Source organism: Cyphomyrmex costatus, unplaced genomic scaffold (genome assembly GCF_001594065.2).
Source record: "Cyphomyrmex costatus isolate MS0001 unplaced genomic scaffold, Ccosl1.0 scaffold120, whole genome shotgun sequence".
Lineage (NCBI taxonomy): Eukaryota > Metazoa > Arthropoda > Insecta > Hymenoptera > Formicidae > Cyphomyrmex > Cyphomyrmex costatus.
The window spans coordinates 490,343-514,329 of record NW_017275174.1 but is presented as its reverse complement, the minus strand read 5'-3'; the positions used below and the strand labels follow the sequence as shown (position 1 = coordinate 514,329).

The 23,987-nt window shown below is 36.2% G+C and overlaps 1 protein-coding gene across 1 annotated transcript in view; it reads left to right on the top strand.

The window, feature by feature from the left end:
- Nucleotides 1-1,090: 1,090 nt before the first annotated feature.
- Nucleotides 1,091-23,987, top strand: part of Gprk2 (G protein-coupled receptor kinase 2) — a 29,375-nt gene continuing 6,478 nt past the window's right edge. Inside the window, exons 1-3 of the mRNA XM_018546915.1 lie at nt 1,091-1,326; nt 13,879-14,087; nt 15,085-15,563. Coding sequence (XP_018402417.1) covers nt 15,344-15,563 — 220 coding nt within the window. The 5' untranslated portion in view covers nt 1,091-1,326; nt 13,879-14,087; nt 15,085-15,343. The remainder of the gene's footprint in view (nt 1,327-13,878; nt 14,088-15,084; nt 15,564-23,987) is intronic.

The following is a 23,987-nucleotide window of genomic DNA, read 5'->3' as shown; positions in this document are numbered from 1 at the left end:
CAATATACTTAAAAATTATTAACTTTTAAACATATTATATTTGAATAAATTTTTAATAACATAATAATTGAATAATATATATTTTCGAAATTATTACTAATAGAAACTATAATAACTATGTATGTAATCAAATTACACGGAAAAGATAGTTTTGTTGAAGTAAAGTTTAACTAATCTAAAACTTTAACAAGACACAGATCTGAAAACAATTTTGTTGAATAAAATAATTACGTAAAATATTTGATTAAAATAAAAAAAATAAAAAAATGTAATTAAGAGACTCAATTTAAGCTAAAATTAACGTCATACAGATTTCTTCGTACTGTATCGGAGAAAAACTGTAAGAAAAATTAAAAGAAAATTAGCGCCTGACATTTCCCGAGGTTCACTGTGATTGTACTTGACGCAGGATTGTGAACATCATTTTTGATCAACGACCGTTTAATTTGAAACTCGCGCGCCGGCCGGGGTGGCGAACAATGGCGGACCGCATTGGTGGCGGTCGATAGAGTCTAGGGACTCCACCACGCCCAATCGCGGCCGTCCGCGCTACGCGCCGTCTCACTCCCGTTCGCGCGCGCCCGGCGAGAGCAGACACGCTGCGTCCTTCTCCGCCAACGCTATACGCCGAGAAGCGCGCCGGCTCGGCTCCCGCTTCCCCACCACTATACTTATAACCTCTTATCCGTCACGGGTGCCTCGCGCCTCGCCGCCTCGCGGCACGCCAGTCAGTCGGTTTTTGTCCATCGCGTGGTGCGGCTTGTGGCGGCTTGACGTCACGAGAGCGACTGAACGAGGTTTTGCACGATCAGACACAGACACACACACACGGTGACGGAACCGATCATCAAGCGGACGTTTCTACGTTTTACTCGGTATCCTCGTATTATTATAGTATCCCTCGTATTATAACGACGATCGCGTTATCGTGCGGAGCACGCGTTTCCGATTCGAAAAAGAGAAAAGAAGGAGGACCAGCCGCGGCGTTTCTCTCTCTATCTCTTTCTGTCAAGGGCAGGGGGGAGGGGGGGGGAAGAAGAAGCGCACCTCGTGGGCTCGTGCAGCGGATCGTGGCCGCGGGACCGCGCGCGGTCGGCCATTGTGCTTTCTTCGTGTCGCCGATACGATCGCGCGTTGTCCGTCATCCTAAACCGGAGTGCTCAGTGTCCGGCTTATACCGGATGAGTCTGCGAGAGGGACGTGTACGTGCGCCGTAGCTCGCCGCCGGCGAATACTCTCCAGAGCTGCACCGCCGCCGTCATTAGCGTCATCGTTGTTATCGTCATCCCCTGGCGCCTTCAGCTCGCGGCTAGTCAGCACCCAGAAGTAAGTGCGGCAGACAAAGATGGGACGAAAACGTCGTTCTCGCGTTTACGAAGCGAAGCGGAGCGGAGCGCGGACGCGAGAGACTCTGTCGGTAACGATATCCCTCTTTTCTTCCCTCCTCCCGCGACGCGTCCTTGCCTCTTTCTCCTCTCGCGTGGATGACACGCTCCATTCTGCTCGCCGGATCTCTGTGTCTCTGTCCCGCTTCGCTCCGAATCGCTGGCTCCTCCAGGTGCCATCTCGAGCGTTCCTCAGTGAGAGCCAGCGTGACAGATCCCGAACCGGCGCGGCGTCGAGGTAAGACGTCTGGGGAAAGGGGAGACGCCGGGGGCGAGGAGTGGACGAGAATTCACGTTTCGATCTCACGCTCCCGCGTTTCTCGCGACGCACTCACGCACGCACGCACGACTCCCCCCCCCCCCAAGTTCACGGCTGTTCGCGGACAGGTGCTTGTTTCGGAACTGGAGAGATTGTCGCGTGTTGATCCCTCGGACATCGTTCCACGCGAGTTGCTGGATGACGCTTTTATCTTAATTTCTGGTACACACGATGATCTCTAGTCCTTTCCTACACACGATGGATTATTTGTGTCCCGGATTAATTTTCATCACTTTGACAAATATATGTATATTGAAAATTATTATGTAATTTTTACATATATAATACAATTTTTTTTACCATTATGTATTAACCATTATGTTTTAGTTAAAAAATTCATGGCATTTGCTGTAAATTTACTTTTAATGCCGGTAACTATAATCGCTAATTTTTTTAAATGTACAATATACAATTTTGAGCTAAATACTGTAGAACTTTTCTTCCAGCCCAATATTTTTAAAAGAATTGTATATATAAATGTTATAATTAATTAACGGACTTGATCCTTTCGAAGGAAAGTAATGTAAAGGATACGAACACCCAATCGTATGTACTAAGAATTGTCCTGAAACTCCGCGCATTTGATATCACACATTATATCGTCACGTTATATTGTCAAAGTATGCGAATATCTCGTCCGCCTCTGTTAATGTTTGATAGCAACTCGCATAGTAACTATCTATTATGGTTTCTATTGTTCAATAATACTGAATTATCTGAGAATTTCATACGAACATCAGTAGTGATTTTGATGTTAAGTACGAAAGTGACTCGTTGAAGTCGACATTTTTATAGCATCTCAATTGTTTCCGTGCAGGGGAACATTACACGTAAAGTGTTCCAGATTATTATTCCTTTGATCCCCAGCTGCTCTTTGATCAATTTGAAGTTATTTCCTCTCACAAAAACATCGAAGGAAATTTTTATCTTTTCAACATATTTTTTAACATATTCGTTAGCCAATTAAATTTTGCTGAAATTTACCTGAGGATAATGGAAAAGCATTCTTTTTTCATTTATCTTTTCATCTGAAATTTAATTCGTTAGAAATACTTGGTCTTAATTTATTCATCCAATATTACTCAAATGGTTTTTTAATGTTAATTATTCATGTTTCTGACATCCTAATATATATCACAATTTTCAATGTTTCTTTTGATATTTTTTAATTAAATAAAGAGAGATTGATAATATTTTTTTTTTTTTTTTAAGTAAAGATACATACAAAATTTTTTTAATCATAATAATTTATATAAACTTAGTGTGTTTAATTACTATTTAAATATACTAATTAGTATATTTAAAATGTGATGTTTTTTCTTTTGTACTGAAGAGGATTCAAAACTGGGGTCGAAACGTATACATTGTCTATATATTAAAAAAATAAATTATATTTACACACGTATATCCTGTATTGGCTTTCGTAGGCACTTTTTAGTACATTTGATTTGTTCTTTCGAGCCTTTGATTAATAATTATTTTTAAATATATTAAACTTTAATAAATATTTGTTTAAGTAGTAATGATATATTCACTTACTCTTAAACATATTTATTTCATATAAGAACCATTAATTTGACTTAATAATTATCAATTTTGTTAAGTAATAATAGGTATACATTTAACGAATTTATAGAATGAGGAACTTCACGCGGAGTAACGGAGGGTTAATTATTTCAACTGTTAATTACTCGATACTCTTCTTGACCGGGAAAAAGTTGATTCCGATCGGTTATAGAGTCGATAGAAACACATGCTTGGATAAACGTTATCCGTAGGGCTTTAACTTTTCGGATTTAAAGGAGTTTAGTGCGTTTCTTCTTCTTCTATTTGCTGCCGACGAGGGCAAATAGGAGGCGTATTAAACCGTCGTTGTCGTTAGACGCGATTGCCCGAGTGTTTGCTCTGCAAAGAGAGAATCCGGTCGGGCCTTTAGAGCGCACGAGAGAGTCAGATATTTCGCTGGTTGATAGCTTTATTATCGGTCGTAGACGCGTGATTAATTTGTCGTTTTCCATGGCGTCTCCTTTTATCTATCCGTCCAGTGCGCTGAGTACAAATTCGAATACAAATTCGCATTAAGACTTGGAGCCGAGTTGGATATTCGACTCGATGAACTTAGATTGCTTTTAAATATTTATAGAGTTTATTGCGTAATATATATATATATATATATATATATATATATGTGTGACGCGCGATGAATTTACATAAGATGTATAAATTCCAATGATATTTGAAGTAGCATTAAAAGATCACGTATCGATAAAGCTTTTTTCTTTTTTCATACGTAGCATCAAATAAGATACGTGACGTTGTGCAAATTCTTGCTTTTCTTTTCTTCAATTTCTAAGAGCATTGTTGTCACGTTATGACGAATGTTTAGATTAAAAGTAACAAAGTGGGATTTTCAGAAACTGAACAAATTCTCGTAGACTCTCTTATTGCTTTCGCCACAGTTAAACATTAAACGTGACCGAGCAATGACGTTCTTCGTCGATTCGACACGCGACAAACGCTTGTTAACGCAGGAGCGAGGTGAGCAGGAATATTTGGCAGTAAATCGTAGCATCCTAAAATTCGGCTGTTGTCCGATGAGAGAGATCGATGCGGACAAATCGAGAGAGAAAACGAGCCTCAGGGTCGTCAAACGAGAGGCTTTTCGGGTGGCAGAGGTATACATATACGTGCATATATATGTGTCTAGTGACCAGTGACATACCGGTAACAGTTAGTAGGACTTGCAATATTCATTTACATCGCAAAGTCTATCTGCTGCCGCGAGTGTAGTGTGGAAAAGCTTACACGTTTCGTGTACACAGTCAGTCGGTAGTTGTCGGTTGAAGTGCTTATTTTCCATTGTAAACGTTAATACGTCGTCGGATCGTATGAATAAATATGACGTAAATCTCGCTCTCGAACCCACTTCAGATGGCAAGTAATTCGTCGATGTAACTCTTATTCTCCTTGTGTAGCACGAGGTAGAAAATGTCTCTGCTGAATCGAGTAGGATTCTTTGGAGTGCAATCTCAATCTAAAGAGCGAAGATTGAGTCGGTTGAAAAATAGTGGCTTAATTTGCAATTTTTAAGAAATGAGATTTTAAAGTGAGATTCATTCTAAGAGTTTTAGAGAGCACGAAAAGAGCGATTTTTCTGAAATATATAAAATTGCCACAAAACGGAAATCAGGGAAAAATCAGATCGTTTTGTCTAAACTCTTCTGAAAAATTAAAATTTTTGACTTTAAAGAAGTTTAATATGCGTACATCACAGCTATGCAGTTTTGAAACTACCAACTTAACAATTAAATACAAGCTGTGTCAGCAATATTAATAGTAATTTACTTTGCTATGTTAAATTGCATCAGCAAAATATTTGTTTCTAAAAAAGAATAAAAATACAAAAAGTTTCAATATATTATTATTGAAAGGATCAGGAAAAATAATGAAATTTTATGTAGAAATCAGGGAAAGTTATGGAAAGGATGAGGATTTTGTGACAAACTCTGAAGTATGTAACGTACTTTTAGTTGGATATGATCTGAAAATAATTTTGAGCCATTAAAATAATTATGTAGAACGTTCAAACATAATGAGCGATGCTGCAAAAAGTTTCAACATTCCAGCACCAATTTGGGCGTCCTGCGTCATTTTGATGGTCTAATCCCCATTTCCACCAATGTAGATTAACTTTAATCTCGGTTCAATTTGCTCTTCGTCTTTTTCTAGTTCTAAAAATTAAAAAAAGATGAACAGTAAGTTAAACCGAGATTAAAGTTAGTCTACATTGGTGGAAACGGGCATAAGAGAATTATTTTCAGATCTGTATCTAGCTGAGTATTTACAATTAGATACTTTAGCAAACTATTCTTTCCATATACGCAATCTTGTTTTTTTCTGAACAAAAATACTGAATAGGCATAGTAAAGTAATAGATTTAATAATCATAATTTACGATATTTATTACTTTAATTATGTCTATATTTTTTATATGCATGATCGCTTTTTGTAAAAATTTTTTGCCTTATTAATTAATACTATTAAAAGTATATAGTGGCTATAAAGTAGCTGGATTTTATGTACGCATTCTTTTATTCCTCAAAGAGAGAAAAACGTGATTTTCTACCGTTATACCGTTCAATGGCCTGTCTCGTGTACGGATATTACGTACGTAAGTTTGGTATCGCATGGACCGCAAACCGTTGAACCGCAATCATGAAACCGACTCACTATAGACGAACCACAGACAAGGAAACATTCTTTCGACTCATTACAATCGACGTGTGTCGCAAATTGTTGAGTATTCTATCTACAGTTAAAAGCGTCGTAACACTGTGATACACCGTCAACGAAACCACCCTAATGAAGTCCGTGTCGACGGATTGCAAGTTACGGATTGGAATTTGAGATTGAGAGGCACGGGAAATTTGAAACTTCTGCGTGATATGACGCGCGATCAAAATTGAACGCAGCCGCAGAATATCGTGCGAAATTAGATACTCCTTTCTAGTTACCGCTAACTGATATTAAAGGTGAAATATCGATGTCAAAGGTATCCATTATCATATTCTAAAATACTGTATCTCGACAAACAGTTCATCACTAACGTGATTTCCATTAACGTGTAAAATAAAAGAACAAACTTTTCGGAACTTTCACAATATAAATTTTTAGCGACTAGAAAGAATCATGAAGTGCAATGATCAAGTTTTATAATTTATACACAATTTAATTTTTCTCCGATTAATTTTACATTGAAAAAAAATTATAATAGCGATAAAAATAAAAGAGAATTATTCACAAATGGGCATTTTTCTTGTTTAATTTTATTAAACCAGCAGAATAAGATATTTTTTTGTTAAAGGAACAAATTTTGGTAAATTTTTGGTATAACTTTATATTCTATTTAGTTAATCATTCACGTTTTGTGAAGAATAACATAAAATTGGGTTACACTTACAAAATAAATTGTCTTTTAGTAATTTTGGCTATCTTTCATGATAGAGCGAGGGGAGGAGAGGAGTGTGTTCCGCAGAGCTATCAGAGAGGGCGTATCTTCTTGTAAAGCTCTGTGTCCACGCATAGTGCTAGAACTTGGTTCGAATTCTCGAATCGAGAAATGTGCAAACCAATCAACTTACCATTTCATCATAAAAACTACATGTTGATTGGCTACACATGCATTCCTGGATCCAAGAACTCGGACCGAGTTCTAGCACCTTGGACACAAGGCTTAAGAGAGATTCGACGTTCACTTTATTCTAAAGCAGGAATTCTTACAAACTTTTTGTTCGTTTCTCGCATTCCATGATCAATGGTGACAGTCATTTTTTCAGAGCGATTAGTAATCAATGAATCTAAAATATATCCTTACCAAGCTAGAAAAGTTCAAAATGCACCTGCAAACATAATTTCAATCTGTAGAAAGTGGGAGATATATGTAGATATATACTATTCTTATGTAATTGTTTTGCTTCGGTAACTAAATATTCTATTTTAATTACAAAAGACTGATGAACTTCATAAAAAAAAAATTTTGTTTCATTAAATTATTAATTCTTTTTCAGAGTAAATTTAACAAATTAATATTAGTGTAGTAATTAGTTGTTTTTGGTTGGTCACATGCCAACAAATAGTTTTTACGTCAGTTACAAAAGTTTGATTATTCATACAAAATATTTCTCTCAGTTACACACGGAAAGAAAGTTTCGTTGGATTTCAAAATTTAGCTAGATACAGATCTGAAAATAATTCTGTTGGATTATCAAAATAATTATATTGGATGGTTAAGCAATGTTACAGAAAATGTTGAAAGCGGTTACATTCTAGCAACCACTTTGAACGTCCTATATAATAATTTTGATGGTCCAAGAAAATTATTTTCAGATCTAGTTACTCGTAAATTTTTAGATCCTTTAGTAAAACCGTTCTTTCCATGCAGATGCAGATGTTGTGTTTAATATATTTTTGGCGATATTTTTAAGAGAAAGATATGTAAATTAAACTTGGCGTGCCAGGAAACAAAAGGGATTGCTATTTAATTATGCTCCTCCTCTCGCGTACAACGAGAGCGAAACACAATGCGCTCTACTCAGTCGACCGTTGTCGCTTGCATCGGAGCGTGCAACTTTCGTCTAGCTTAAACTAATTTCGCCACGCTCGTTGTACGTCGAGCATTTGTCAGCCGAAAATAAAGCCAGCTCTGCATCCTGCGTAATAGTAGCGCACTCAAGGCTGCTTCATTATATCCAGACACTCTTTCTTCTATAACAATGTATATAAAACTGCGATTAATATTTCTTCACTCGTTTCATTTTACTTGTCTCAAAAACATTTTGCAATTTAAACCTTTCTTCTTAATTATAATTATCGCGATCTACAAAAAAGAAATATTGAGCAAACGAGGACGAGTTTAAGTCAAACAAATGTAAGTTTTTCTTTTAAATGAAACCGAGCACTGTTCTTGAAAGTTTGACTATTCTTTCGTGTACAAATATATATGATTAATGTTTCAACAGCCTAAAACGTGGACAATTTTTCTCTCTCTTTTTTTTTTTTCGTCAGGACGTGTGTGCAATTGTAGTTTCCCTCGGATAAATTTGAAGAACCTGAGCCAGCAATCTATCTTGCTGAAAGTCTTGCTAAAAAATTCCAAGAAAAACTCTTCTCCCGCACCACACTGCAAATTATTCCTGCCCGCATTTGAGACGAGAGAGAACGAAGGTGATCCATAAACCGAGACGTGGATAAAGGATGCCGGATATTGAAATATCGCGTAGGTTAAGGGCTGATTGTAAAGAGAAGCTCTCGCGCTCCAATTTGAAACTCGTCGATCGTAAATGTTTATTATTATCATCTTCTGCGGAGAATGCACGGCATTTCTTCCTGTCGACCAATAGCCATTTGCGCTGATACGACGGAATTAGCTTTTCCATCCCCTTTGGACTCTCATGCCTCTCTTTCTCTCGCCCTCTTTCTCGCGTACACACACACACGCGTACATTGTACATCCATACATGATATCGTATTACCGTGCACATACACACACATGTACATATGGTGTCCCAAATTAACTGTTCTTCTTTTGGGTCTGTGGTCAATTCCGACGGAATCTTCTGATCGATTTGATGAGACATTGTGTTATTACTTACAAATTTTTCAATTTCCAATGTCTCGTGAATCAAACGTTAACATATAAGTTCGACATTCGAATTGTTCGATATGTTATTTAGATTTTAAGAGACTCTTTGATTTTAGTCGTTCATAACCTAAAAGCCTTCTCGACGTCCACATGAAGGAAGATTCGATTCCCGAAAGAATTCATCGATTACCAAAAAAGAGAACGCAATTGATCTGGGACACCATGTATGCGACGGACGCACCCGCGTTATATTGCCTATGATACCGTCAGTCACGTATAAACGGCATTACTGATTGACACAATGCGAACGCCTTTAATGCATATCAACGTCAGCGGTGCGTATTGTTCCATCGCGGCGTTATTGGCAATTTCTATTTCATCGTGCAACGCATGTATCGCGAGCGGCGATCGGCGAAGGGGATCGTGCACGCAAGTGCGAGAGCGTAATGATTCTCGCCTCGTTCTCGGTCTCATCTCGAGGATTTCAAAGGCGGGTGACTCGCCTCTCCCTTTTTCCCCGCCTTGCCTCCTCCCCTTTTCTCCTGGCGGTGAATCGTGTTGGAATCGCGTTTTATCGCATTCGCGGTTATCGTGGCATTCAAATTGATTTATCATACCGATGTACGCGTATTTCGCGTCGATTTTCAGCATGGAAGCGCATCGTAGTCGCAAACTGACGCGTCGTACGCACAGTTATTGTGTTGGTTCTCTCTCTCTTTCTCTCTGCCTCTCTTTGTCGCGATAAAATGTACGCAATTCCGCTACGTAATAGGGAAAAATAGCTGCTAAATGATAATAGGTACACGCTGGGATAAAAAATTATTGCAATTATTATAATTTATAGTCATTTTGATGACAGCTATACATTTTTTTTTGGTAAAACTGTAAATATAATTATTATTAATTATTTATTAATTATAACTATATATTATTAAATTCATAATGTCAAATTACTTATACTCCATTTGAATTGTTTTTAATCATTTCTATAAATTGCCGCTGCTCCTACCCAATATATAGTTAATTTGATTAAAACAATAAAGTTAATTAATTTAACTCAAGAAGTGTCTTGAATTTGAATTAAATTTAGTTCATTATTTACTAAGTGCATACGTAATATAAACGATGTTTACTTTAAAACTAACCACAGAAGTGGTTTAATTTACATTTTAATAGACATGGAAGTTAGAAACAATTAAGTTATTTAATTCACACCTTTTTACTCAAGGGATTTGAGTTATCATTGCTCCCTTGATATATCTAACATAGTATAAACGTAGTCATTATTACTAACCTTACAGTAACAACAGTGCAGTAATAATTATAAAAATAGAACTCCTAATAACCATTTCTATTTTTATACGACACAATTATAATCGCAAATACCAAACACTTATCAAAAAAGGAAAATGTACATACGACACTCTAAGCGTTCTCTTCTTCGACCAGAAGCAAATATTGGCGGTGAAATGGAATTATGTTTGAAAAGGCAATTAAATGAAATTGCGTTGTGTGAATTGAATGGCTCCGAGAGGGAATGCGATCGCAATTAATAGCGAGGATACTCTGTTAGCGTGCTCGGGAATCCAGACACGCTCGACACGTTGCGCATCGTCGTGTCGTCAATTTACAGTCGCGTATCTCGAACAATGGTATGAAAACCGCGTCGCATTCCAGAACGCGCTGGGACGGTGCATCGCAAATGGTTAACACTCTTCGCCATTCAGAAACCTCTCTTTCCGTCCCAATCATATTTCCTTGAGAAAAGTTCTTCTTTCGGGACGTATTGTCGAAAGAAAGTGCGGCACCTCAAGCGAATTTAATATATATCCTTTATAACGATATAATTTACAATACACGTAATAATATTGTTTTAAAGAATACGAACATGAATAATTAAAAATATATTAAAATGTACTAATGTATTTAATAAAAACAAAGATTAGATACATTTACAGTGCGTTGTCCGGAAGGTTCGTGCGGATTTAAAAAAATTTTTTAACTAAGAATAATTTTATTCTACAAATTATACCACTTTGTATCGCAATATTTTTCATGTTTCATATTACTTCATAATTTCTCTCTCCCTCTCTCTCTCTCTCGTAGAAGTCCTTTTGAACATCATCTACTGATAAAATCGCACGGATCATCCAATATAAAATAGGACTGCAGTTAACGTAACATATCGTACATAAATATATATGCTCATGTTTCACATATATTGCGAATAATAATCTCCAATTATTATTTATAGCTCGTGTTGAAGAAAATTTACTATACTTTAAAAGATCACTCTTTACGCTCGGTCATTACGGTTAAAAACCCTAATTTCGATGCGCTGTGAATTCTCTCATTTCTCCAGCATTCGTCTAGCTAGGTTCGGGCAATCCGCAGAATTAATCGAATCGACTTTCAGCGAACACGATATTGAGAGAATTAAAAGAAAAGAGCATCTCGACGGCCAAAGTCCGCTCGCGCGAGAGAGGATAATTGGAAAGGGCGCGAGTACAATTTGCGGCGAGTAGAGAATCTATCTAATTCCTCCGGTTTTCTAATCCCCGTACGTTTACTCAGAATTTATATCCCCGCGGTGGTACAGGCGAGTCACATTAAAAGCATCGACCGGATATGAATATGTGGAAATAACGCGCATTCCGCGAGCGCTTATTAGATTATCGTCGACTGTTGTCGTCAACGATATAGTTGCGTCCTCGGTCGCGTCGTTATCTTTATCTCTCCACTCCTCCCCTTGTATTCTCCGTTTCCTTCTCTTCTTCAATGCACCTGTCCGCTGCATCGCCATTCATGCGTACGCACATGTGTGCCAGTGACGACGAAACAAAGCTCACACGATATCCGCGTGGCGAGGAATTTATTCGGATTCTTAAACTTCGAAAAAATATTTATTAAAAATATGAGGATTTATATGCTGTTGTACGAATCCCGTTGATGCGTTCACTTTAAAATACTAATGAGAATTTGTGATAGAACATGTAATAAAATGAGCTAATATATCGTGTTTTGCATTCAACACTTTATTTTGAGTATTTTCTCTATATGTCTGCACATTTTTCTATTTTAGTCATAAAATTAATATTTTATATTGTATATTCAAAATAGTATTTTGGTACTAAACTGTGTACGCGTGTGGAGGGGGATATTATTATTTTTAAAATGACAACAATGATAGGATAATTAATACTGTATTTATTTAGTGTATTATTTTATACAATTAAAAGGAACTCGCACTAGTTATATCAAAATTAGGTTCTGGTAAAATGAGTTAGTATTCATATGTAATTAATTTATAATATGTGTGTGTGTTAACTACTTATTATTGAGCCTTGTGTCGATGACATCTTTTGTTCACCATATTATAAGCTAGATTATATACGTGCAAACGCATTTCACCGGAACCCAATTTATGATATAATTAGTAGAACCTTCACTCTCTAATTATACACATATAAAATTGAGTCCCGGTGAAATGAGTTGGTTTTCATGTAGTTTATAATGTGGTGAACAAATGATGTCATATAGCGAATTCAATTGGATGCACTCAGTGTGCATTGATGCATATTAAAGTCGTATACAGATTGACGTAAAAATGTGTGTTTAATATAAATACAGAACCACGTTAAACCACGATCTTTATTGCACTTTATTGTTGTATACACTTATTAGTGTATATATAGGTAAAATATATATTTTACAATTCGAAATATTTGTATTTCAATTTTACACTCAGATTAAATCAATGTATCTATATAACGGCTTTAATATCCACCGGTGCGAACTAATTCGCTAATAGGTTCAATAATGAATAGTTTTTGGACTATGGTGTATCAAAAGTGTAAAATTTGCTCGCAGAACATCTTTGATATATTATACTTAAAAAACTTTATCATTGAGTTTTTTGTCGATAAATGATAATACAATAAATACAGAAATCCTCTTTGGATTCAGATTAAGTTAACAAAGACGAATCATTACGAACGAACGTGAATGAGTGTAACTAGAGCTCTATATTTATAAGAATAGCCTAACGGATTGCTATGTTTGCGTAATAATTATATCATATTAAAGAATTGCTAAGCGTTTATTGAACGATAGACAAATTAGATCAAATGTGACACTTGAAATAGTCAATACGACAATGCAATAGGAAAGCAGTCATTGGAAAGACGTGTTGTCGATTTACTCGCAGATGAAAGCAACTCTTTGACCGGCTATACACGTTCAAGTAAACTCGTTAAGTATGCATACGCAAACCGCGTACATGCAAGTTTATTATAGAACATGTGTATAACAAAACTGCACAGTTATTACAACAAACTTGTATTGTGTATATGCTTGCGCATGTCATACTTATTTGATAAGTTTACTTGCACGTGTATAGCTGGCCTAAGGGTGCGTTCCATTTCATTACTTTACAAGCATTATTGGTCTTTGTTTAATATTTGATAGACGACAAGGATGAATTGATGCCTATAGCGTGTGAACGTGGAAACGGAACGTTTCCTTTTAAAATTTTGAAGAATGTATAAGCTCTATAGGCGTAACGAATTATTCCTTTGTTTTCCCGAAAGGAGAATAAATATCGAAAGGAGTTGAAATATATTCAATAGTTTATTCGTTTACGTTCTTTGCTCGATTCGAATCCGCTTTTCCACATACTTGGCTTTACCATGGAATTAAACAAGGTGTTGTGTTTCCGAAGATATGTGTGCGCAGTAACAAAATAATGGCGTCCATGCATTTTGCCCCTAAATGCAACTGACATGAATGTGGCTACAGTGAGAGAGAAATATTTTTTAGTTTCGAAGAAATTTTTACTGATTCAAAGAAATAATTTTTTTGAAATTAAGACATTTTTTCTCTCAGTGTAGGATTTAGGAGCAATTTTTGATTGGTGCCGCCATTATGTGCAATTCAACACCGTGTCTAATTCCATCATGACTTTATCGGTCAAATTCGAAAGTTGAAATTTTTGCAATATATAAACACAAGTCGAATTTGCGATTGTTTTTCAGGATGCGCGTGCACGGGAGCGAGTCCGCGAGGCGGTACGCGCGAGTAACGCGCCGGTGAACGCGCGAAGAAATGAAATGTGCGAAGAGGAGAGCCATTAGGAATCCGCCATTCTCGGCGAATGTCATTCACCCTGTGTGTGCATCGTAAAAAGAAAAAGAAGAAGAAGAAGCAGCAGCACCACCACCGCCGCGGAAGAAAGTCAAACGAAGTGAGTAAATTTGCCCCGCACTCGAGATTCGATACTTGTAATTCGTCGTTGCTCAAATCTCTTTCGTCGGGAGATCTGCCATCAGTTAACGTGCGTGTTTCGTCGTCTGATCCCTCACCCCGTTCAATTCGTCGGCATCAGAAGAGTGAAAGGCAGCACTTCGCTCCACGCGGCACGTCGCTCTCGAGACGCATCCCGGCGGACTCGCGCGTTATTTTCGCGAGGTCACGCCAAGCCACGCGCTCCGGAGTCTTTCTCGTCCATTAACGCCTCGATGTATAGTGCGCTTTGTATACATGTATTCTACAAGGCATAGTTTTGTCGCCTAATGTCTTTCACGTGAATTTAAGTGCAAATTTAAGTCATATCGGTATACTCTCATTTTCTGGTCAAATAATCCCTCGACCGACCGTTTCTTACTCGCCGTAATACAATTCTATTGATAGAAACGAGAAATTCTGTCTGAATGATCGTAGTGAAAGAACATACTTGTCGATGCTCGCGAGAGACGCCCTCGCCGTCTTTGTCGAGGAAAGGATTGATGGAATGTTCAATTGAGGAAGAGTCGATGAATGTCTATGGGGATCGACGACTGCTGGCCGATCGTTAAACACGGCTTAACAGCGAAGAAATATGCGGCCCACGCGAACGAGCTTGAATGTCGAGCGATTTAATTCCATCAGATTCAGAGATTCAGTGGATCCATTGAGCGATCTATGAGCGGCGATAAAGCTTCTTCCGTAACATAATGCGCACATTATTTGACTTTGCCTATTAAGATAGAAGAGGTCCCAGACTGATGAAATTATCCAGTGATTAGTAAAACCGAAGCACTTTACCGTTTACTTAGCGATTAGTTTTCTTCGATCGACAATTTCTCTGTATACCGGGATTGTTCGTCCTAATTAACCTAATTCCGAGTGAGGACAATTTCGAGATTACTCGCTGTCACACTCGCGCAAATTTATCTAAAAGCAAGTGCTGTTTTTCCTTCAAGGAACTACTATCGAAGTAAGGAGCTACTGATCGCAAGAACGCGTCTTCATTCGAGGCATTCTCTCCTGGGAGTCGAATCAATTTCAAATGAGTCCAGCCCGTCGATTGATCGAACGGAGAACCGGCTGAAGCAGCATTGAGATTCGTAGGTCGCGGTGCTTCCGTATTGAGGTACATCGAGAAGATACTCGCGGATCTCCGTTTGATCCTCTTTGAAAGGGGACCGAGTATAGACTCCGATAGTGTCCGCAGGGACGCAGATGGGAGCTTGTCTGATAGAAGTCCCATCAACCCCGTGCGACAACAATCTAACGTGTTCCCAGCGATCGACTCCACGGCTGCCGTCGCCCACCGACGTCGCCATCGACTACAAGGCCTCTTCTTCTCCCACCCGATTCGGCTACAAAAATCTGATCAAGCTGGAATTGATGGAGTTGGAGAACATTGTTGCGAACACCGTGTACCTGAAAGCGAGAGAAGGTGAGTCTCGTTTTGCTTGTGTTATCATTTATGTTGTGTTGCCATTTGATTTCATATTTTATGATGTTCATATTTTAGGCAGTTTTATTATTTTATGTTTTATTGTATAAATATATTATATATTTATCCGTGGGAATTATCGATTTCATGTACAACATGCGGAGCAATTAAAGACTAGTGTGTAGAATAATTATGCTCAGAATAATTAAACGAGTGAGTAATTATAAGTTAAATTCATTATAAAATAAAAATCCGTTTTTGTATCGAAGCATATTAGTTACAATAATATATTACGAATAATTTTTTATGATGTCATAAATAATGTTCTATATTTCGTTGTTTCCATTGTTTTACCAGCGGCGAGGCAATTAGGAAATTGAGAAAATTCACGCGATAATGACAAAAATTATTATTTCATGACGTGTAATAATTACGGCTTCGGGTATAACACGTGTCAAGAACAGTTATTGAGTTCGGTCGATTAGCGCGCACGCTGAATGTACAATTCTGGCATTGTGTATCTACATATAATGGCCTTCCCGGAACACCCAATGGCCTATACAGAGCTTTTATTACGGAGAGTTTGGCTGGGCGACATTTATTACGCGCGTAAAGTCGCTCCGTAGTTTTAGCCGCGAGATTGAACGTTCGGATTTAACGCGCAATATGCAATCGTTACTTTCGCGTTTAACGCGTTTCGAATTGCCGTCATGGAGAAAATTAAGGCCATTAGGCGTATTTTTTTTTTGCAACACGTCCAATTCGGGATAAATATTTCCGCAATCCCGTAATTACGTCCTAGGATTCAGTTGTCATTTACGGTTGAAAAATAAAAAATTTTCCTCTCTTCAGAATTTTTCTTGTTTACGAGAATTACGTCAATTAAACAGCTTTAGATCACGAAAGATAATAAAACGACGTCAGATTTGCGCATTTAATACTTTTATGCGTTGCACGCAATTTAAATTGTGTTTATCACACACACAATAAGAAAATTTTATCGTTTATTTATAAACTAACTAAAAGACAGTAATATAAGTAATCTAATCAAGAGGTCAATCAAATTGAAAAACGAACACGAGTTAGATGTTACATTAATAAATACGATTTATTATCTTATTTAACTAAATTAACGTATTTAGTAAACGAAACATTTCAAACTTTGCTTAGCCCTCTTCAATTTCAATATTTAAATACATATGAAAAAAATTATATAAATAAAAAAATTTTTTTATATAAATAAAAAAATAATTTTATATAAATAAAAAAATTAAACATGATAAATAATTCTAATTTTTTACGATTAAACTCAAGCAATGATTTTAGTATAGGTGTTATTAAATTTATAATATTACATCAATTAAAGATAACGTGATTTAGATAATGTGTTTTTTGAAAATTATCGAGCGTTTATTAGTTAAAATTGTTATGATGAATAATAATAAATACATAAAATTAGTGTCAAGGAAAGTATTGCGATCTCAATGATTAAAATACAAATAAATAAATTATATATACGAGCGAATGTATAATATATTATGTTGTTGATTACTAAAAGACGGCAATTTTGCAGTTGTTTTGCAGTTGTATTATACATATATTTAAACACGTGCCGGATCGAGATGTACTTATCCAGTGAACGTTTTATGATGGCTTGTTGTAGGTGTCCGTGTTTTAATGCGCGCGTAAAACGATCGTGATGCTTGCGCCGACAGCTTAAGCGCCGTAACGCGAGCGATAGATCGAAGCAAAAAATCTTTACGGCGAGAGAATCGTCTTTTTCTCTCTGCTCGGCTCGGCGCGTGTTTTAGCACACCTATCGTCATAGGCGCCGCGGCGGCCAGTAGAACGCGAAATATAATAAAATAAACAGCCGTTCTTACTTCTCTTTCATTTTCGTCAAGATTTTGATTTAGGAATTTGTATTAGTTGGACAGCCAAATTTAATTTTCGTGAATATTATAGGCGATTCAAAATTCTTCAGCCTTTCTCTTTAATACGTAGAAGCAGATCGTAAAAGAATGATAAAATATATAAGGCTCGACAAATATGACGATGAATTAACAAACTAATTGTAAGAATTAAAAAAAAAACGGAAACCATTTTATCATTGCGATTTTTTAAAATATAATTTTTTGAATGAAAAAAGGCCAAAAATATAGTAAATCGTATTCATTTTTAGAAAATATAAAGAGACATGTTGTGTCATATTTAGAACATCCGTAGCGTCCCGACGCGCGACGCCCATGTCTTATACGCGGCACATTCGTTAGTAAACTTGGGTATCATAGCCGTAGATTCGTTATTTAATTTATGCACAGGACGAGAATGAATGAATCTTTATTAGCTTAGTAGCGCTATTTACAATAATTTACAATAACGAACACAACTAAGCTTCACATATATTAATATACTTACTATTTGTAATAATATATATAATATAATACATTACAATAAAATATTTTAATATATGTTACTCCTACTCTTAATATATTATATTTCGCTAATAAACTTCTGAAATTTTGTATCCTACTCTCACTCTTTAATTTTTTCGGCAAATTATTAAACATTTAAAATCCTTCGCATATTGTAGTAACATTTTCTATTTCTCTTCTGACTTAATCTAGCTGCAACTAAATCTTTTGTCCGTTTAGTTTTCCTTTTATTTACCTACTAACTGCACTAATTGTATTTTATTCATCAAATATTTTGGTCACAGTCCGTTCTTCATTTTATACATCAATACACAGACATTATATTCTTTGCTTTTTGATTGACATAAATTTTAATGCCTCAAGCATATCCCTTAGTCTCGTTCTTTTGTTAGTCTGGGTGCACAACCGTGATTTAAGAGGCTGTAAGCTCTAAAGCTTTAAGAAATTGACCAATCACAGTTGAATATGAGAAAAATAATCTACTGTGATTGGTCAATTTCGTACGGCTTTATGGCTTAGGGCTTTATAAAACAAGGTTGTTGACCTGGACTTACATTTGAGAGAGAGAGAGAGAGAGAGAGAGAAAATTAAAATATCGTTAGTACAGTACACAAGTTGCATGAAAATGCTTCGATGTCTTTCACAATGTGTAGTAAGATATTTTGTTATCTATTTTGCTCTTTTATTATAGGCGGAAAGATCAATGGCAATCAAAGACAAAATATTTAAAAATTATAATAATAAATTGGTAATAAGTGAATCTCTCTCTCTCTCTCTCTCTCCTTCTATCGAAAAGCATCTCGATTAGTACTGGTCAGCTTTCTGATCTCAACTTAATTATTTAATATTTTTTGTATAGCAGTCTCTCTCTATGCAAAGCTCTTTAATTACTAATACGAGTGATTAGTTCCCCTCGCAATTAGTGGTGTTCTGCAATTTCGCGAGAAACTGAAACCAACGAAAATAACATCTCCCGCACACCTCAGACACGTATACCAAAAAATAGAGACTTGTGAGATTTTTGCAGGGACAAACGCTTGATTCAATTTCTGTTTTTCCGTCCTGCTCGTCGTATATTTTTAGCCTCGTTACAGGGTACATTGAACTTTTGCTGACAGGAAAACGTGACGTTTTACTTCTCGTTATGCTTTGTAACGCGTCCCCCACGAGATATGTCATACTATAGGAATATGACAGGTATTTCAGAATTTTTCACGTTTTTTTATCCCATGAGAATTTATAGTCAATTTTTGCAAACAAAACTTTAATAATAAAATTCTTGATTAGAAATTTGTCGTAAGAAAAGAAAATATTTAAAAAATTCAATTTTGAAGTTTAATATCTGTAATGATTGATTATTCTTTCTGTACGTATATTTTTCTGAATTTAAAAGAAGTTGCATCAAAACATATCAAGCTATACTTTTTGCGAAATCAAAGATAAAATGTCGACCGTTTAAACCTAAGAACAAAATTTAGGTAGCTTAACTGTGAATTAAATTTTTGAGATATCAATGAATTATTTTTTATCTGTAAGTAAACTTTAATTCGAGTGATTGAAAGTCTGAAATTTTCCCGAGAGAATCGTCGAATGAAATTAACATGTAGAGATCACGAAGTTACATTAGCTCGAGACTAAGCTTTGTTGATCATTGCAGTTGCAATTGATCGGCTGCAAGTAGTAAATCACGAGGAGGGTCACCCACCACTGGCCGACATTCAATTAGTACATTACGAACGACGTCCTGTCGAAGAGTGCAGGCGTGTTGATTGTCGGAAAGTAGGTAAATGGATTCGCGTGAACCACGTCAATGGCCTTGTAATCGCATTGGCTTGATAAATTTTATAAATGAAAGCCTTGCGCGGTAGATCCGTCCGTGAATTACGTAAGTATACAGGATATCCAACCGTTGAGTTACAGGGATAACGGGTTAATTAGCGGTCTTCTGTGCTCGTTGTAACACGGCGACGACGTAGTTAATGATCGTTCGATCGGAAAGGACTATAATCAATTTGTTGCAGCGATGAAAAACTTTTCCATTTACGAAATCTTAATTTATCACGACCAGTTATTTTTTGTCACCATAACGTTTGCATGGACGACAGCAGAGGAGAAGTGCATCAATAATTTTAGATTATCTCTGGATTTTTTAATTCTGGACATGACTTTTTAACGTCGAATCTAAATTATATTTTTTCGAAGAATGCTTGTACGTATTCTTTATAAACAATATATTTTCTGGTAACAAAAAAAAATGTTCAACGTTTCGCGGAATCGAAAAGATTTTTGATTTTGCTTAAGGAATTAAATAGTGTTTATAATTTCTCTATATCTACAATTCTTGTAGAAATTCCTGATGATATTTTAAAAATTCTTCCAGTTTCGCAAATTTTTAAATATTAATTTTAAAAATACTTTAGAAAACATCCGAATCATGCAAAGATGCAGTTAATAGTATGTGATATAAATGTATTTATAAAATTCATAAAAATGTATTTATGCAATGACGTCAAATGAAATAACGATGTAATAATGCCGAGATGATGAATTACGCGGCTGTCCTCGTGAGCCAAAGATGCGTTTCGTTTCGCGGGATCGACGTACGTGTTGGTATAATCGAAAGTCACGTTTCGTCGTACTGCAGGAACTTCAATTATCATAATGATAGCAATAAGGATTTGTGCGCAATGCAATTATCGTGAATGAAGCTACAGAGTTATGCCCGTCGCACACGCTGATATAATTACGTGATGACGATGGGGCGTGAGAAAATTCCATGATCGCGAGAACGCGGTCGGAACGCGAATTGTCGCGAATATATTTCCACGCTGAAGATAATAATTATTTTAAATACCACGCTTAACGATACAAATCGCTTACATGTTTATGTGTTTGTATGAAAGTTGATACATGGAAAAAAACAATTTTGCTGAGAGATCTAAAAATTTATTGATAGATCTGAAAATAATTTTGTTGGACCATCAAAATAATTTTATAGGAATCTTAAGCACGATGAGCAGTGTTGCAAAATATTTTAATATCTCACAGCAACGAATTTTGTCGTTCTACTTAATTATTTTGATGGTCCGGCAAAATTATTTTCAGTATCTAGCTAAATTCTTAAATTCTTTACTAAAATCGCTCTTTCCGTATATAATTCAAAGGAAACGAGTGGATTTTTCGAATTAAATATGTATAAACAACCGCTCTGTTTATTTCTGTCAGTTAATGTGCAATATTCGAGAAACTTATAATCAGACTAGAGTTGAAATTCGCGGAATAAATCAATTTACGAAGTCCGATTTATAAGTACGTTTTCACTCTTGCGAATTATTTAATTTCGGCTTTCGGACTCTGCATTCTTCCACTCTTTATTTTCGCTCGTATGATTCCGTCGAATACCTTTTTTTTTCGCTCTTTTCTTTTTTTCCATCACTTTCCGGGATTGGACGAGATGCGCGCGAATGGTCGATCGTTGTGTATTTTGTTTTATCTCTCCCCCTCGCGCGATTCACTGAGCCGAATGTGGTTTTTCATTTTGCGGCATTGCCGACACGACTACACATCGATTGAACAGAATCGCCAAGAGCTGCATAGAGTAGTCTGCTACAAGCTGAACAGTTAAAACTTGTCCACGTGAAGAAATCTGGATTATATTTACGCCGCGCAATTTATCACTGATAATTATTTAAAATCAATGTGATATGCAATTTGATAGATATAAAATTCTCGAAATTCTTTGGAATGAAATCCCACTCTAAAGAATGTGTGAAAATTGACCTAGTCTTTATAAAGAGTGGCTCAATTTTCAATTTTTAAGAATAAAATTTCACTTCTCAAAGAGAGTCAGTTCTAAAAGTTTTAGAGAGAAGGCAAAAAGTAGAAAAGAATTTTGAAGCGAAATGTTTGAGTCACAAACCGTGCATCTTTGTACGTTCGAAGTACCCCTTTCACTTTTAGCAACTGATCGTGAGATACGATAGGTTTGTTCTACATATAGATAGGATGCAGCATGCACTAGACAGGTCCTCGTCCCGCGCGATGCAATTCGCATGCATCGCAGCACCCACTTCCTCCCCCATTTTTCTCCTTTTTCCTCCGCCGATGTGGAAGAGAAGGTGGAGCTTATGCGACCCTCGACTTCCGCTCGTTGGGGATCGAACAAGCGGACCCGCGTCGACGAGATACAGGGTGCCCCAAAGTGATCGTATATGCGTCGAGAATTGTACTTAAATCTCTCGAATCCGAATTATTTCAAGTTTAACGAAAATTTTCCGTATTTGAGTAATATCTTCTTTAATATTGAATAACCTGTTTAATTTCCATCAATATTAACTCGACTCGCGTTAGTCAGAAAAAGTGCGATTTTATTCTGGATTATTTTACTGCACTATTGATATTTCTCGCGGATTGTTCGGACAATGAAAGTAGACTGCACAGATCGCATAGAATTTACGTTATTCGAGCTAGTTCTCCTTGTTTGAATTTTCTGAATCCGTTTGACATGGCCATTCATTATTCGTCAAAGTTTTTGATGCATCGCTCTAAACTGCTCTAAACGGACAAATATAGAAAGTTCTTATCTTGATATATGGTTCTCTATCTCTAAATCGACTTTCTGTCAGATAATCTATTATCTCTCGGTGCAGTGAGGATATCAACTTTCTTGGAATAATCTGTACGACGAGGTTGTTCATGGAAGCGAAAAACTGGGACCGCGGACCATGCGTCTCGCACATCTACCGTTTTTCCGTGTCTCTTGCGTTTTTCTGCGCGCGGTCAGTACCGTAGAAGATTTTTCTCGATGAAAGCTGAGGAGTCTTTTTGTCATAACCAGAATTCGTTTAACTCAAATGAAAATGTACAGGGTATTAAAGAACTCTTCCATTTATCCTTTTTATCCGGGAATTGTTCTTTTATTAATTTAAAATCGATTGTTCAGTTTTTAAATACTTTTTCAATTAACCTTTGAATTTATTCTCTGACGAAACAAGATTCATTTGAAATCGTATTCATATAAACTTTTGCGTTCTTTGTTCTCATTGTAGAAATTTAATTCGTGGTAGGTTTTTTATTCGTTTATTCAGTAGGCAACGTTTTGTTAATATTTAAATATTTCTTTTATTAGGGATAAATCTACGTTGATGAAAGAATTTGTGGAAGTGAGAAAGTGGTTGAAGGCTCTTGAATAATGCTGCATAACGCGAATTATTCTCGCAGTTTAGTTGTCGACAATAATAAAGTCTTTAAACTGTTCTTTTCTTACTTTGCGTTATTAAATAGCAAGATTATTATTCGATAGAAAGTTTCATAATAACGACTAATACACCATAAATCATTATTGCTGCCTATATCAACGCGCGTCATCGCGTAGAATGTGCAATGTAACTCAACGCGCGTTTTTACAACGTGTTATCTAATGTTATGACGTTCGCTTCAAAAATATTAATAATTTTCTGTTGACGTGTACAATAATTTTTTTCTGTCAAGATTTATTTATTATAGTGAGCAACGTCTTGTACCATATATGGAGTAATTCACGAGTTTTCAGATTTTGCGATTGAATGAGGCGAAAAATGTCGGAAGCTTATTTGATCGAAAATCCGCGATTTTTCGATGAATATTAATCCATTTTGACGTCACAATAATATTACAATTTTGAACTTTAGCATGTAATGATTTTTCAATTCTTCTACGATCTCACTACGTATGATAGATAGTTCGTCTCGAGTTCATTTTTATCGTTTTTAGTATAATAGTATAATCTATAGTATAAAATATATAGGATGTATTCTAAGCATAAGTTAAAAATTTTAAGTGATGATTTTCTTACACAAACTCAAGATGAAAACTTAATTTATACAACCATATGAACATCTGAAACGTCTTAGTTTCAAAAATACATTAACTTTGACACTTTTTTGTTAATCTTGCTTCTTACATATACCTAGTTGTTTTGTAGTACCTACTTATTGAAGTAAATTTGATG